We start from the raw sequence: 17,012 nt of genomic DNA on the forward strand, positions 1-17,012 counted from the left end.
ATGAATCGAGAAGCAGTGTCAAAGCTTGGGATCGAGCAGTGGCTGGTTAGGGTCATTATGACCATGTATAAGGGTGCACACACCCAGGTAAAGGTGAATGGAGATTTGAGTGATGAGTTTTCCATGAATGCTGGTGTGTATCAGGGGTCAGTTTTGAGCCCCTTGTTGTTTACCATGGTACCTGAAGCCCTCTCACGTGACTTTGGAAGTGGATTTCCATGGGAGATGTTGTATCCAAATGATTTGGCATTGATTGTAGAGAATGAAAGGGAGGTAGAGGAAAGATTTAGGAAGGGGAGAGATGGTATGAGGCACAAGGGCTCAAGAGTAAATGCAGATAAAACAAAAGTGATGGTATCAACTGGCTGGGAGCGGTACTGTCAAAGGAGAGGGAGAGTGGCCATGTGCGATTTGCCACAAGGGCATGGGAAGTAATTCCATCTTGTGCAGTGTTTATGATAAGTGGGTGCATAAGAGATGAAGTGGTATTAGAGGTAGACTTCAAGATAATGCCAGTTTCATGTGTGCACTGTCAGGGAGAGCATGTGGATATTGCCAGGTTTGAAAAGACTGAACTTTTTGGTGAGTCTCTTGAGTGTGTGGAAGAGTTTTGTTATTTGGGAGACATATTATGTGCTGGAGGTGTGGCTGGGGGTAGCCCTGTGGCAAGAGTGGGGAGCAGTTGGAAGAAGTTCATGGAGCTGTTGCCTCTTCTGATATTGAGAGGGCTTTCCCTCCATGCTAAGGGATCTTTGTATGCAGCATGTGTTAGGAGTGTAATGGTGTATGGTAGTGAGACCTGGGCAGTGAAGGAAGAGGATATTTGTAGGCTCAAATGTACAGAAATGGCAGTGATTAGGTGGATGTGCAGTACATCCTTGAGTGCAAGGCCTGGGAGGGTTAGGTATACGATGGAAGATTTGAGAGGTAGGATGGGAGTGTATTGGTGTTGTGATGAGGAGAGGTAGCTTGAGATGGTTTGGCATGTTGAGAGGATGGGGGATGATACTGGTTGCAGAAAGTGAGAAGTGTTAATGATGGGGGTAGGGTAGTGAGGGGTAGACCAAAAAGGACCTAGGAAGAGGTCATTGAGTGTGACCTCAAGGTTAAGGGACTAAATAGGAAATCTGCCAGAGATCGAGCAGCATGGAAAGCCCCCATTAGGTGACCAGGGCCGACGCATGGAAACATGTTGGAGCCTTCAAAAATGAAAACGAATTAGTGGAAGAAATTAAATTCCTTTGTGGTGTTTACAAAGAATGGTACTGTAAATGCATAAGGGAAGGGAAGATTTGAGTGACACAAGGAAAAACAGTGAGCATTGCAATGAAGGCTTTGATATAGAACAGCGTACTGAGTTCAGAGGCTGCAAAAAGACTGTTGGAAGAAGGCTTTGATATAGAACAGAGTACTGAGTTCAAAGGCTGCAAAAAGACTGTTGGAAGGTGTGTTAGTTCCCACATAAACAAAACAATAGTATGTCAGACCCTGATATGGCATGATTTAAAAATTCAGGAGAGTGCAGTGGATGTGGGACTTTTAAGGACAGTATATGGGTTACATATGTTGGATAGTATATGAAAGCTTAAATGATTTGTGTATGGTATGCTATAAGGAAATTTTGTTGGACCCTTGCAGGATCTGATCTGGATTCTATAAGAACCAGTGTCACTGAGTTACATTGCTGAGGTACTTTCAGAGAGATGAATCTAAAATTAGCACCTTCCAACCCTCAGAGAACCTCTATGACTGTTGCAGGTGCCTTCCTAGGACCCCCTCAGTGATTCCAAGGGATTTGAGTGATATTCACAAAGATTCTCAAGTTGAAAGTTTTCATAAATATGTTGATTCCTTATGAATATTATTCATATAATAGCCTTCTCAGGCATTTTTAGACTTTTTTTTTTTTTTTTTCCCTGGGGCCAAGAGCCCCAAGAATCTTACACTAAACAACTTGGTTCTTCTACTATTAACCCGCCCCATCCCGACATTTTTGGACCTTTTTTTATTTGGGTCAAACATCCGCTTTTGGTGAGAAACATCGGAAATTCATAGAGAAATCGCTCACCTGAGGTTTAAAATACCCGATTTAGGTACAAGTCCTTCCTTACCCGACTGGGTTTTCTAACAGGCTGGCACCAAAGAAAACGAGTTCTGTGGGAGGGTAACTATTTTATCCACTCATAAACAGTATTTATTTATTTACTTTGTACGAATTTATATGTAGTACAAGAGTATATTGGTTTTCAAACAGTAATATAGGCATTATAAGCATTGTTTCACCCACTAACTCATCACCATTCATGACCTTTTTTTTCCCACATTACCTGATCATCATTTCTTTCTCTAATGCTATGTATACATTGTCCTCCACATGGTCATCGATTGGGGAATCACTCTGGCCCTGAATGTCGTTATTGGCCAGGTCACTGGTAACAGGTGAATTTCCAAGACATTGGCGTGCAGGGGGGGGGGGAAGGTTATGCGGTGTAAGGCATTGTTCCTGCTTGGCATCTTGTAGAGGAATAAAGGAAGGTGTCCCGTGTATACGTGCCAAAACTCACTCGCGAAATCACTCGCGAAAATTGAAAATTGTGCAAATTAGGGACCTTGCAATGTTGCCGCGTTAATTCACGTCGCCGGGACGGCACTGGTTAATAGGAAGATAAAAGAATGTGTTTAAAAGGTGTGTTTAGATAGTGTGTGTGTTTAGATGATATAAAAAAATGGATATGAGCAATGTAGTGAAAAGGATGTTTGTGAGCGAGTTTGAAGGTGGGAGGAAGCATTGAGGGCCAAGAAGGTGCTTGGATGTGGTAACTGAATGTGTGAGAAAGCTATGTACTGGAAGTAAACTTGGGAATCAGACTAACAGACTACTGTATGTAATTTTTTTTCTTTTTTTTATGCAAGGAAGAAGGAACCAAAGACTGAGCCTGCAAAACAGTTCCAAGAAAAAAAAAAACGATACAAAAGAGAGCCAAATTCAAGATCCATTCATTTTGAGATGCCTGGACACACTGCATTTGAAAGACTGGAGATCATAGGAAGTAGGAAATACAGACAGAGGGAGACAGTTCCAGAGTTGATCTGTCGCATAATTGGAGGACTGGGAGTAACGGTTAACTCTTGCATTAGAGAGTTGGACAGAAAAGGGATGAGAGTTTGTTGCTAGACGGGTGCTATGTGCCCGTCGTAGAGGTGGAGGGATGCAAGCAAACAGTTCAGAGGAGCAGTGACTATTAAAGTAGTGATAGAGAAGAGATAGAGAGGCAACAGTGTGACGACAAGACAGAGGTTGTAGGGAGCCAGTAAGAGGAGGAGAGTTTATGAGACGAATAGTCTTTGACTCCACCCTATTGAGAAGAGCTGTATGTGGGGAGCCTCCCCACACATGAAAGTTGTACTCTACACAGGGGCGGATAAAACCTGTGTTAAGTCAACAGCTGTGCAGGTAAAGAAGGCACAGAGTCAGCTACACACACCCAATCTCTTGGAAGCAGATTTTATGAGAGATGCAACATGATCTTTCCAAGATAAGTCCAGTGTGAATGAAACCCCAAGCATGTTCAAGCATGATGCAGGATTGAGCTGCATCTTATTAAATATTAATGGGTACTCCTGTGGAAGATTTTGACGGGTTGATAGGTGCAAAAACTGAGAGTTTGATGCATTAAAAACAACAAGATTATTTTTACCCCAGTCAGAGATACGAGCCAAGTCAGACATTAGGTGTGCCATAGCCTCATCCCATGTTTGTTGAAGCAACTGCTGAGATGGACGTTGCAGAAACCAAATGGAAAGGTGAAGGGTGGAATCATCAGCATACGAGTGGATAGGGTTAGATGTACAGCTTAGAAGATCATTGATGAATAAAAGGAAGAGAGCTAGTGATAGGACAGAGCCCTGAGGAACACCACTGTTGATAGATCTAGGAGAAGAACGATGGCCGTTACAACAGTGGCTATAGATTGACCAGAAAGGAAGCTATAGATGAAGGCACAGATAGAAGGATAGAAACCGTAAGAGGGCAGTTTGGAAATTTAAGATTTATGCCAGACTCAAGCGAAAGCCTTTGAGATGTCAAGTGCGATGGCAAAGCTTTCGCCAAAGTCCCGAAAGGAGGATGATCAGGATTCTGAAAGGTAGATGAGAAGATCGCCAGTGGAGCGTCCCTGACTGAACCCATACTGACAATCAGAAAGAAGGTTGTGATAGGAAGGATGCTTTAAAATTTTTCTGTTAAGAACAGACTCGAAAACTTTTGAGACACAGGATGTTAAAGCAATTGGACAATAGTGAGTTGGAAATGGTCACCCTTCTTTGGGACTGCCTGAATGAGAGCAAACTTCCAGCAAGAAGGGAAGGTACAAGTTGACAGACAAAGGCGATAGAGTTTACCTAGGCAGGGTGTAAGCACAGAAGCACAGTTCTTGAGGACAACAGGAGGGACTCCATCAGGCCCATATGCCTTGGTAGTACTGAGGCCAGTGATTGCAGAAATACATCAGCTGAAGAAATTTTAATGTCAGCCATGAGGAAGTCAGAGGGGGGAAGTGATGGAGGAACAGGACCAAAATCGTCTAAGGTGGAATTAGAGGAGAAAGTCTGAGCGAAGAGATCTGCTGTATCAGTAGAAGGAATAGCTACAGAGCCATCAGAGTAGAAAAGATGAGGGAAGGATGGTGAGGTAAAGTTGTTAGAAAGGTTTTTGGCAAGGTGCCAGAAGGAGCAGAAAGAATTCGAGTTGGAGAGCTGAGAGCATTTAGTACAAATGAAAGTATTTTTAGCAGAGCGAAGAACAGACTTAGCACGATTCTGGGCAGAAACATAAAAAAGGTATGATTCAGGGGTGGGTTGGCTCCTTTACCTTTTATAGCCCCTCTCCTTTTTGTGGACAGCATTAGAACATGTGTGATTAAACCAAGGCTTTCTTGCAATAGTCAAAGGATATGAGAAAGGAATGTATGCTTCCATGCCTGAGAGAATAACCTCCGTAATGCACAAGGCACACTCAGATGGCTTTCGGCCATGGAAGCAATCATCATTCTAGGGAAAATCAAAAATACTGCTTGAGGGCCTCCCAATCCACAGCTCCAAAGTGCCACAGACAACGCTTCTTTTGAGGGTCCACAGGCCGTACCGGAGCGATAGGACAGGTTAAGATAATAAGGTTATGATCGGAGGAGCCCAACAGGGAGAAAAGATTAACAGTGTAAGCAGAAGGATTAGTTGTAAGGAAGTGGTCATGTATATTGGAGCTGTCTCCAAGGCGGTCAGGGATACGGGTACAGTGCTGTACAAGCTGCTCTAGGTCATTAAGGATAGAAAAGATGTAGGCTTGTTCACCAGGTGGATCAGTGAAAGGAGAGGAGAGCCAAAGGTGATGGTAAACATTGAAATTTAGAATGGAGATTTCAGAGAAAGGAGAAATGGATAGAATGTGTTCCATCATAGAAGTAAGATAGTCGAAGAATTTTTGATAGTCAGTAGAATTAGGAGATAAGTAAACAGTGTGGATATTTAGTCAGAGAATGACAAGAGAGCTGAAGCCAAAGAGTAGAGAATTCAGAAGAATCATGTTCAGGAACACAAGAGCAAGATAGGTTGTTGCGTACATTTACACAACAGCTTCCTTTGGCTTTGAAATGAGTATAGAGAAAGTAGGAGGATACAGAAAAGGGTTTGCTGTCAGTTGCCTCAGACAGCTGAGTCTAGGTAAGGAAGAGAAGGTGAGGTTTAGAGGAGGAGAGGTGGTGTTCTATAGAGAGAAAGTTAGAGGAAAGGCCACGAATGTTGCAGAAATGAAGAAGAAGTGAGTCAGACAGTGGTTCCAGGCAGCTCATAGAGTCATCACTTGGAGAGGGGCAGATGGTTGGGGCATTTATGGTCCCTCCTTCCTGGGGACTCCGAGGCATGGTTTGGGAGGCAAACTAACAAACTTTGTATAAACTGGGGAAGCAGACTAATGAACATTTTTCAGAATGATTGGTTGAAGTAGCTTCAGTATACTCTCTCTCTCTCTCTCTCTCTCTCTCTCTCTCTCTCTCTCTCTCTCTTTTAACTTATCAATAAATGAAATTTTAACTCTAACCCCTCGAGGGCTGAGCCTAGCCCTCAAAGCCCTCAAAGTCGCTCTCCAGATTCATTAGAGGCAAGCATTTTGAATGTTGGTCAGTTGTTTTGTCATGCAAAACATATTGGTTGTTGTGCAAAATGGGTTGGACTAGAGGTTGATAGTGCAATGTAAAAGGTGTTTTGTGCAGATGGAACCTGTGCAAAGCCAGGGTTTACTGTATGCATTTGGATGCACTGGAGAAGGCATGCACCTCTTTTGTAACTTGGCCATTGACAATGACTACAGTATCCTAGAAATTTGTGAAGTATGTACAAAAACAAATAAGTAAATTAATAACGTGTGTTTGGTTTTCCTGAGCTGGGGTCAAGATTTTGATGACTTGAATGATAAAAACAGATTTCAGTTGCATAGCTCATGGGACATTCATTTGATAGTTCGTCTATTTCTGTTGGTATGTTTTCACTCACTTCTTTGTGTTTTGTAAACACCTCATTGTTGAATGAGAAGTAGAGTTAAGATAATGATAATGCTGGTGACTATTATGAGGTCAGTTGGTGTTGCTCAATCATTTTTTTTTTGTGGGGGGTTGGGGTCATATATACATGCATGTATGTGTAAGGGTAAAAGTTATTTCTGATATTCTGTATAAATTCAAATATTGCCCTGTACTATAATTAATAAAAAAAAAACATAACTTTCTGAAAGAAGTAATTTCTTCAAGGGGGGGGGGGGAGTATTTAATCCATTAGGCTGCATTAAACTTTGGAGAGTGACAGTACAGCAATGATTTTTAGCCAAATTATATAATATCCCCTCACTCTGTTCACCCCAGGTTCGTGCAGAAGATGCTGATTCTGGAGAGAATGGGACAGTATCGTACCGCTTCCATAGTTCCACTCTTCCTGATACCATGGATGCTTTCTCAGTCAATGCAGAGTCAGGCGAGATTGTGCTTAAGAAAGATGCCCATGATTTAGGTAATGCTAAATACCTTGTGAAGTTCTGTAATGTATTGAGATGAATTTGTTCTTTGCAAAATTTATGTGATTTTATTCAGGCAAAGATCAAAGGATTCAGTTTTTTTGAATGAGATCTCTCATACCTAAGGGGTTCAGGTTATTTGCTATAGTTCATAGTTCTTCTGTTTGTGTGACATTCTTATGTCTCAAACCATATCGTGCACTTTTTCTTTCCATTTGGCCATGCTTATAACTGCCGTTCATAATTCCATTCTTACTCAAATCTGTTTTATGCTTATCAACCTTGACCTTTGACACAGTTGTTAACATAGTGTTTTTTAAATGCTGTTCCACAGTTTAAAATGGAATACATTGCGGTTAATCAAATGCATTATATCTTATCTCCATAGAACTTCAGTACTCCACTTAGTACATTTTTAAAAAATCACTTTAGTTTTAGATTCTTCTGGAAGCAGTCCTTGTGATTTTCAGTCTTTAATTAGATATAGGATTTTTAGGTGTCAGGTTTATTATGAATGTGAATATAGACCTTTCACCTTCAGTCTTAGGGGATACCCTCAGCCAAATGATATTGTCTGGAGGGAGCTAGATTAAAATACTGATATCTGAGTGAGACATTGTTGGAATTGGATATACATGTAATATTAAGTTATCCACAAAAGTACTAAATGTGTAGAGATGCTCATGTACACCTTTACGAAGGAATTTTTATATGAATGTTATCACAGCTCATATACTGTAAGCTCAAAGTCAGTTTGGCAAAGTTTTTGAAGCATAGCAATGTTGTAAAGTTTATCATTTATTTTTTCTTATAATTATGTGAATTTCTGTGTGTAAGAGACAATAGTCTGTTAAATTTAGTGGTATGTTTTGTAATTATTATATAAAATAAGTTGGTGGTATGTTAACAGGTGATAATTTGCAGCATTGTATATTGCAGGGTCCTCAGTCTTTGAGTTCTTCATTGAGGGTCGAGATGGTGGAAAACCGAGTCTCCATTCACATGTGGCTGTTCAGTTGCGCATTGTGGATGTGGATGTTAGACCTCCAGAGTTTCTATCCAAGATCTACACGCTTACAGTTTCTGAAGATACACAGCCAGGTAAGCCACTGTAGGTTCATTGTGCATGGCTTGTTTTTGCTGCACTTGTGTATGTGTCATTTGTAGAAAGCTAAGACCTAGCTATAAATTTTGAATGTTATCAATGATTTTTTATTTGTGAGATAGACCCAACATTTTGAAGGCTTGGAAAATGTGTAAATGAATGTGTGGTTCATTGCAATTGACATGCAGTAGTAGTAGTAGTAGTAGTAGTTGTTCCCTAGGCAGTCTGGCCGAACAGCCCCAAGTCCCTTAAGAAGGCCACGGCCAAGATCGGGCTTTCCCTCAGAGGTCTCAAAGAGTTTATGTTGTGTTGTTGGCATAGGTGATTGTGTGCATTGTAGTCTTCCATAATGTGCTTAATAGTATGGGGTACTGTGTTGCATCCTGGACAGGCATCAGCGACAGAGTCATCCAGCCTCTTCTGGTAGTTTACTAGGGCTGGATGGTGCCCATATCTCAGCCTGGCCAGGTGGACCCTGTCCTCAAGAGGGAGATAGGATTCAGAAGGGTGGATGTCAGGAGGCCGTGCATGCAGCTGTGTGTTGTCATTAAGTGACTGAATGGAGCGGTGAGTGATCTGAGTGTAGATATGCTTCTGGAAGCTGGTCTGAGGTGGACGAGGGGGGAGAGATGACAGTGTTTGTGTATGGTATCGTGTGCTGGGTGTTGTTTTGATGTTCCTTGGTGTGCGTGGCTGTGCTGCCATGTAATATAGTGGATGCTGTGGGTTTGTGGAGGCTGCAGCAAGAAACTGGGTGCCTCTCATGTCTAGGTGATCTTTGACTTTGAGGACTTTGGTTTCTTGATGTAAGTAGTCTGTGGGTGTAGTAGCTGTGCAGCCTGTGATTATTTTTAGGGCCTTGTTCTGTATGGTCTGCAGAGTGTTGTAGTGTTTTTTGGTGAGGTTAGGAGCCCAGGCAGGGCTTGCATAATTCATCACTGAACGTATGTATTGTTTGTATACTGTGGTGGTGGTTTCTTTGCTGTGTCTGAATGTTGTATGTGCAAGTGACCTTAAGGCATTGAGTCTTGGTGTTATTTTATTTTTAATGTTTGTAATGTGTTGTTTAAATGGCATTGATGTATTGTATGTTACACCAAGGATATAGTGTGTGTGTGTGTGTATGGTAGGGGAGTGCTGCTTATGGTGAGGTGTGGGATGTGACTGTGTTCTGCTGTCCAGTTTGTGAGAAGGGTCACTGTAGATTTGGCTGGGGCTATTTTGAGCCTGTTTGTGGTGAACCATTCGTGTAGTGTGTTGAGGGATGGTTGTATCGGCTTATAGGAATTCCACCACTAGTCACTAATATATCAGCTTATTGGAACCCTACAGCTGATCACCAATTTATATATCAGCATAGACATGACAGCACTGTTCCCATCAAGGTTATCAAGATATAATGTTCCACCTGGTCGAAGTCACTTCCGGCTGACACTCTCAACTAAGCGTCTTCTCACACACTGGAGATGGTGGGAATCTGTGTAGATCCTGTTGAAGAGGTAGCGTGTGCAGGTGACAGAAAATTGAGCAGATTTATCTCTCTTTATTGGCCACAGAAAGATACAACTACAACACAGAGAGAGCCCAGAGTAAATAAGTCCCTCTTGTTTGAATGATAAGTGCTTTTTGCTATAGCTGGCCGGCTTCCCTACTGGGAGTAGCCCTGAGGTCAGCATAAATCAGGGGTGCCAAACCCCACAGACAACTGAGATTTATACATGAAGAGAAGCATCACAACTTTACCATGCACATTATACACTTCAATAAAGTAGTATTGATTTCAATAAAGTATACCAATAGGGTATATGTGTTCCCCCTAGACTTAACATATATACAATTCATATTTCTCTATCGCCTTCCCTTACCCTCATTGTTTATGACAGAAAATGCTGGGCTTTGCAAGTCTGATCGCTCATATGTTCCCATGCCACACCTACAGTAAGATGGTGTTTGGTTGATTATCATCACACTATATTACACACTCTTTAATTGTGTTTAAACACTTTTGTATGTAATATGTAAAAACAGTGTGAGACTACAACTCATCATGGATACGATGTCCGGCGCAAGAACATTGCTTGACCACGCCTTTTCGACGTCCCCGTCGACATTGTTGTCCTAACTACTGTGTAGCCTAACCAATGTGTAGGGTAGCTAACTAGTCAGGCAAGTCCATTTGTGATCCGCGAGTATGGACCCGTGATTTTAGTGGGTTTCTCATTCGGCCCCATAGATAGTAGCCCCACACACAAACACAGGACAAGACCACAATAAGTTGAAGACCAACGCCAGGACCAAAATAGGAAGGAGAAATGTATGAAGGGAGATAGGACAGTACGTATGATTCTAAATCAGTCTTGTTCAGGTGGGCGAGGAACTGTATTCTCTTGAGCACATGAGACAGCCTGGTCACATTCAAGGTAGAAACATTGACTGAAGGTAAAAATGGTCGTAACTGGGATGAGAAGTTCATCGACAAGGCTAGATGGTCCTTGTTAGGTAGAACTGCTATCTCTTTATTGTGTAACTCACAATAATCGGGTGCAACATAGTACCCCTTTACCGTAAAGAACTGGTTTTGTGAGGCACATGTGAGTGTTACGTCCTCTAACTCAGAAAAGAAGAAGTATTGATTTGCATGTACATGAACATGGAAAACTAACTTCAATTGAATGGGTTGGAATGTGCAATGTTGCAGTGCAGAGGAAGTGTTTGTGTCCAATAAGGCCATCTTACACTTCTCTACCCCTGACGGAGTAAGGACAAAATGGAAAGCAGGACATACATGGAGATCAAGAAATGAGGCCTTACACTTCTCAAATTCATCCATAGTCGTTTTTGCTATATACCCTTTGTCATCCGACACAACTAGCACCTTTGGTCCCTCATTGAGTAAGGACAAAATGGAAAGCAGGACATACATGGAGATCAAGAAAGGAGGCCTTACACTTCTCAAATTCATCCATAGTCGTTTCTGCTATATACCCTTTGTCGTCCGACACAACTAGCACCTCTGGTCCCTCATTCAGAATGACAAGTGTATTGTTAGTAGTGACAAAAGGGAAAGGAATGAAACGCCTTGCATGGTATGTTATAGCACTCCTCATAGGTACCAATATCAGGATGCCATCATGGGTCAACCGGGCCTCTAACAATGGGTAATAATATTTCATTTGACTCACACCAAAAAGTGGTGTAAATCCATGCTTCATCATAGCTATGTCAAGAGCATTGTTTAAATGTGAGTAGGAAGCAATAAAGCATTAACCCTATTCAAACTTGCATCGATTAAGCCGTCCACCATATTGGCTGCATGCGACTCCAAAGCAGTGGTTGACTCATTGAGAGCATGTAAGTACTCAGCGATTAACACTAAGCAAGTCAGGGTTGGTAGGTTGGTTTGGATGTTGTTCACAACTCCTAGGAGATGGTTGGTATTCTTAATTATCTCGTTAGCTTTGTTAGTGAACTCACCTAACTGTTCATAAGTGTGTATGATTAGCCTGTTATTTACCTTAGCTGCCAATGCCAAATCATGCATCTGTCTGCCCAACTGCACTACATCCTTGTCTAGCGCTATACCAAAGAGCTTTTGAGACAGGATACCTAGGAGATCCACAAGTCCTCTCTTAGTATGTGCATGGACATGCTGCGAAAGATCAGAATATGCATTAGATAAAGCGACATGTACTTTAGTGAGCCTGTCTGTGAGCCTATCTATATGTCCAGTCTGAAGCTCGGTTATACCATGCAAGGTTTGTACCAAAGCTTCACTGTCCGAGGTTGTCAAGTGTGGGTACTAGTCAAAAGACTTGCTGACTTCCAACAGTTGCTGTCTGAGGTGAAACAATCCCTGAGAGACCTTTTAACAGTATATGGAGCTTGGAGATAGCCTTCCTTTGGATAGTAGATGCTCACTGCATCCTCTACCACCACTACCTCTCCAAGTGGACTCTTTAGTGCTCCTGGCATCAACGCAGTTGTGTCCGTGTCCAACGTCGTTCCATAGGTCCACTCCAAGCAACGCAAGAAAGTACAGGTGCAAGCCACATTTCTGTAAGAGATGATACTCCCTTAATCACTCTTACTGTGGAATCGTAGCTTGCTGCGATACTCTTGGTTAGGGACGGGTACGGACGATGACATAGACTGCGACGAAGACAGAGGGGACAACACATCAGACAATTGGTTAGTTAGGCCTAGCTCTTGGTTTACTGGTTTGATCCTATCAGCATGTACTACCTCCTGAGTTCCATTAGCATCATCCCTTATTCTGTAAGTATGTCCACGCACTCGTTCAACAATGGTATATGGTCCGCGGAACTTAGGTTTGAGCTTGGAAGTTCTCTCAGTGTTGTTGATCATAACCTTCTGGCCTATCTCCAAAGTCTTTTCTTGACTACCTTTGTGTTGTTTCACTATCATCTCCACCCTTGAGGCTTTTAATCTTTTTCATACTTCACTATGTATGCGTTGGAACTTTGCAAGCTGGACTTTGGCATAGTCCTCTTGCTTATACACTGGGGTAGGAGGTCTAGCCAGCAAATCTTAGGGTAACACCTTCTCCTCACCATAAAGGATATAATGAGGAGATTTCCCCGTTGATGAATTTTCTGAGGAGTTGATGGCCGCCGCTACATGTGGTAACCAGTCTTGCCAGTCCTCTTGCAAGTTTATCGCTGGTCTCAAGACTTCCAATATCTTCCTGTTCATCCCCTTTACAAGGCCACTGCTCTTGGGACTGTAAGGTGCAGTAAAGACTTGCCTTACCCCATACGTATGACAGATTTCCTGTAACACTTGGTTACGAAATTCACTGCCATTATCGTTGAGCAATACCTTGGGTGTAGAGTATGGACAAATCACTGAAGTTACAAAAGCATGCGCCACCTCCTCTGCAGTTTTTGTCTGTAAAGGTGTTAAAACAGTGAATCGCGAAAAATGGTCCACTGCCACCAGTACATAACTTGAGCCTTGATGACTCTTTGGCAACGCTAAGAAAGCAGTGGAGACTGTGTCCCATGGTTTTTCTGGTAGGGGATACTCCAAAATGGGAGTCGGAGGTCCTGTCATTCCTCGCATTGCCGCGCACTTGACACATTGACTAATGTGGGCTTCTATGTCCTTTCTCATGGTTGGCCAGTAGTATTTTTTTCTTGCCTCACCTATGCATCTTTCGCATCCGGGATGACCCGCTTGAGGTACATCATGAACCAACTGTAACGCGGCTTGCTGTAGTGTAGCAGGAACAACCAACTGATACACAGTGTCCTTCCCTGGAGGCTGCTTATACAAAATGCCCCATTGAAGATGGAAGTGAATCATCGTTACCGGAAGTTCAGGTAGACAAGAATCGTTGCCAGACTTCAAGGCATAGATGACTTGAGACCACATCGTATCCTTACGTTGTTCCGCTTTTACCGTGTCCAGGGAATACCCACAAAGAGGGATATCCTCAGATATGGCAGCAGCAGTGTTTCTACTCAGCACGTCGGCAACCACATTTTGTCAGCCTGGTAAATATCTGACCTCTGGGTCAAACTCCATTACCTCGCTGAACCAATGCGCGACCTTACCTTGCAAGTTCTTCCCCATAAACAAGTCGCGTATGGGTGCATGGTCAGTTAAAACAATTGTCCGGTACCCAAAGATGATATCCCAGAAATGTCCTAACGCTCACACGACTGCTAATGTCTCCAAATGTGTCGCTGAATAATTCTTTTCTGGGGGTCTTAGTGCCCTACTGGCATACGCAGTGGTGTGCGTTTTGCCTTCCTCATCCTTTTGCTGTAACACTGCTCCCAGTCCCAAACCTGAGGCATCCATGCATAGGTAAAAAGTTTGAGTATAATCAGGAAACGCTAAAACGGGTGCCTCTGTCATTGCTTTCTTGAGGTCGTTGTACTTTTCTCTTCCGATGGTCCCCATTGCCATGCAGCATCCTTCTTAAGTAGCGTCGTCAATGGTGATATGATAGCAGCAAAATTGTGGACAAAGCTCCTGTAGAAACCAGTGAGCCCTAGGAATGAGTGAACGTCATCCTTGGACTTGGGTGTAGGGAAATTTACCATGGCTGTAACCTTATCCAGAAGAGCCTTGATGCCATCATCATCAACTAAGTGCCCTAGAAATCTAACATTTGCCTTTAGAAAATTGCACTTCGATAGCTTGATTTTCAGACCCGCAGATCTTGAGGTTTCCATCACTCGTTTTAACTTACAGAAATGAGTGTCCATGTCTTTGCTCACAATTATTAATTCATCTCGATACACCAGGACATCCCAGTCATGTCACCAAACAACTGAATTATCATTTTTTGAAATGTCAAAGGAGCATTACTCAGTCCAAAAGGCATCCGGAGAAATTCAAAGTGCCCACGGTGAGTGCTAAAGGCAGTGATGGGACGCGACTCTTCGGTCAGCTCCACTTGCCAATACCCTGACACTAGATCCAGGCAGGTGAACATGGTATTTCCTTTACCCAGGGACTGCAGTAAGTCTCTGAGATGCGGAATCGGGTAACGATCCGGTGTGGTTACCTTGTTCACTTTCGAAACTCTACAACAGGACTCACCACCGTCCTATTTGGGTACTAGAAAGAGTGGTGCATTCCAAGGTGAGGAAGAAGGTTGAATGACTTCATCATGAAGCATCTTTTCAACTTCCTCTTTCACTGCTTTCCTTTGGCTGTGTGGCAGACGGTATGCAGGCACATATATCGGATTTGTACCAGGGCACAACCCAATATGATGCTTCATCTTGTCTGTCCTACCCAGTGGTTCTCCTGGAAGTGCCACTACTTCGGAGAATTCTTTGAGAAATGCTAGCAACCGCGTTTTATGGGCAACATTATCTGTTACCTTCACGTATTGTTCTAGCAGCTTTCCTCTCTCAAGGCGTGTAGGTTCTGAGTGAGTTGTTGTTTGTGATGTGACTACGGGAGAGATCACTGGTACATCATTGACTTCCTTTACAGGGGCACCATAGGACATCAAGTTGCCTATATAACAACCATCTCTGAGCTTAACTGTGCCACCACTCATATTTGCTTTGAAGAGGGGCGTCTTCTGGTCTAGTCCGACACTACTCAGGGTGGACTCCAGCAACAATGCCTTATGTTTTACATTCTCTGGTAAACATGCCACATCAGTTCCCTCTGACACATCAGGTACTCGGACAGGAATTTTGCAGACAGTTCAACTGGGTAAGTTGTGATTCCCACTCACTATAGCTCTGACCTGCTTCAAATCCATACCATCTGTTTCGTGTGCGTCCGGGGATTCCCTTGACGCTTCACTTGTCAGGTCACAACTGGTTGAACGGCTCCTGATTGGATGCCAGTTCCAGCTTTTGTTGCTGAGGGATTAAGGCCTACAAACTCCTTCCCATTAAAGAAAATAGAATGTCTGAGGGTATATAATCACATTATACTCCTCCATGGATTCAAAGCCCAATAACCCATCAGCTGGCAGGGGGAAATCCTCAACCACATAAAATGTAGCATGTAACACAGGAGATCGTTTATCTGCCCTCAGTGTCAACGGTACTTGGCTTACGATCTTCATTTTACTCCCTGTCACACCTGTTAAAATGATATCAGGTGCTGACAGTGTCAACTGGCTTGAGGCATCAAACGTTTGAGCCTCTCCAGCGCTTTACTAGATACAGTGTTTGCACATGTTCCAGTGTCCACTATCAAAGATACCTGGCCTTTCCATATGATCTAAGGTACTGTATCAAGAGCAAATCCATCTTTTTAATAGCTGCCACACAGGCATCGGTGGATTGTATGATTTTATTTACTTCTGCGTGCGGCTTTGAACTTCTTCCGAACTAGCTTGGTTGCCCAGTTTTTCCCGATTGGCTAGAACAATTGGGCAATAGTCCGAAGAATGAGGACACTTCCCATGGATGACACACCATCTTTGCACTTTTGGCCTTACAGCCTTGGTCTTTTGCTGTGGAGAACTAGTACTGAGTTGTTTGTTGCCTACCTGCTTTTCAGTACTAGGTCCAGACGTGGTGGTCAGGTTGGCCTTGGCTGCCTGATGAGCTGCCTTTTTAGCATGCCAACACATTTTATCTGTGTGACCAGCTTCGTTACACACAATGCAGAATCTGCCAGCAGGGCTTTTCTCTGTGTGCACAGCTAAGACACTACCACCCTCTCCTTCTGCCTTTGCTTTTAGCTTAAAGCTCATGTCAGACAAGGCTATTTCAGGAGCTCTTTAGGTCTGCCTATGTTCCTGAAGTTGCCTAGTAGGGGTCAAACAAGACAAGAACTGTAGGTACTCTAATAATCTAGCCACTCTCTCAAAAGTCAATCCCCAAGCTGTCTCTCCCCAGCCTGGAGTTTGCAACACTTTGCTAGCTTCTGCATAGCATCTGCCTGCCTTCGCCAAAGCCTGGATTTCAGTACAGTTAGGATACTGCTGTGCTATATTTATGAACCTGAATGCCCAAGCGTCCGACATGTAGCAGTCACTTGCAAAAGTGTTGATTAGGGCTTCCTTAAACTTTTCATATTCATGAGCAGTAGGCCCGGTTTGAAATAATGAGGCCTTTAGCATTTCAGCTGCTGGGGAATTTGGCTTAATATTTGCTTTAATATGCCAAATCTTTTCCCCATCACTAGCAAACTTCAGCCTATGTATCTGGGCCTTGCAGTCTCGCAGGAATCTATGAATGTCGCATTCATCTTCTCCAGTAAACTGTAAACTCGGTTGGGCTGTAGGTAGCACCTTTATACAGTTTGGGTTCAAAGGTGCACGAGTAACAAACGGTCCTTGAGATTGTCTGACTGGCGTTACAGGAGGTAAAGTTGAAGAAACACTAGCAGTAGCCAGAT

General features: G+C 43.0%; 1 protein-coding gene across 1 annotated transcript in view; it reads left to right on the forward strand.

Annotated features, from left to right (window-relative positions):
- The window catches only part of LOC145392990 (fat-like cadherin-related tumor suppressor homolog), a 569,943-nt gene that overhangs the window by 386,550 nt on the left and 166,381 nt on the right, over positions 1-17,012 (forward strand). Inside the window, exons 25-26 of the mRNA XM_080267295.1 lie at positions 6,912-7,056; positions 8,000-8,161. Coding sequence (XP_080123421.1) covers positions 6,912-7,056; positions 8,000-8,161 — 307 coding nt within the window. The remainder of the gene's footprint in view (positions 1-6,911; positions 7,057-7,999; positions 8,162-17,012) is intronic.

Source organism: Coenobita brevimanus, chromosome 23 (assembly GCF_032717465.1).
Source record: "Coenobita brevimanus isolate Jiangsu-jjx chromosome 23, ASM3271746v2, whole genome shotgun sequence".
Taxonomy (NCBI): Eukaryota; Metazoa; Arthropoda; class Malacostraca; order Decapoda; family Coenobitidae; genus Coenobita; species Coenobita brevimanus.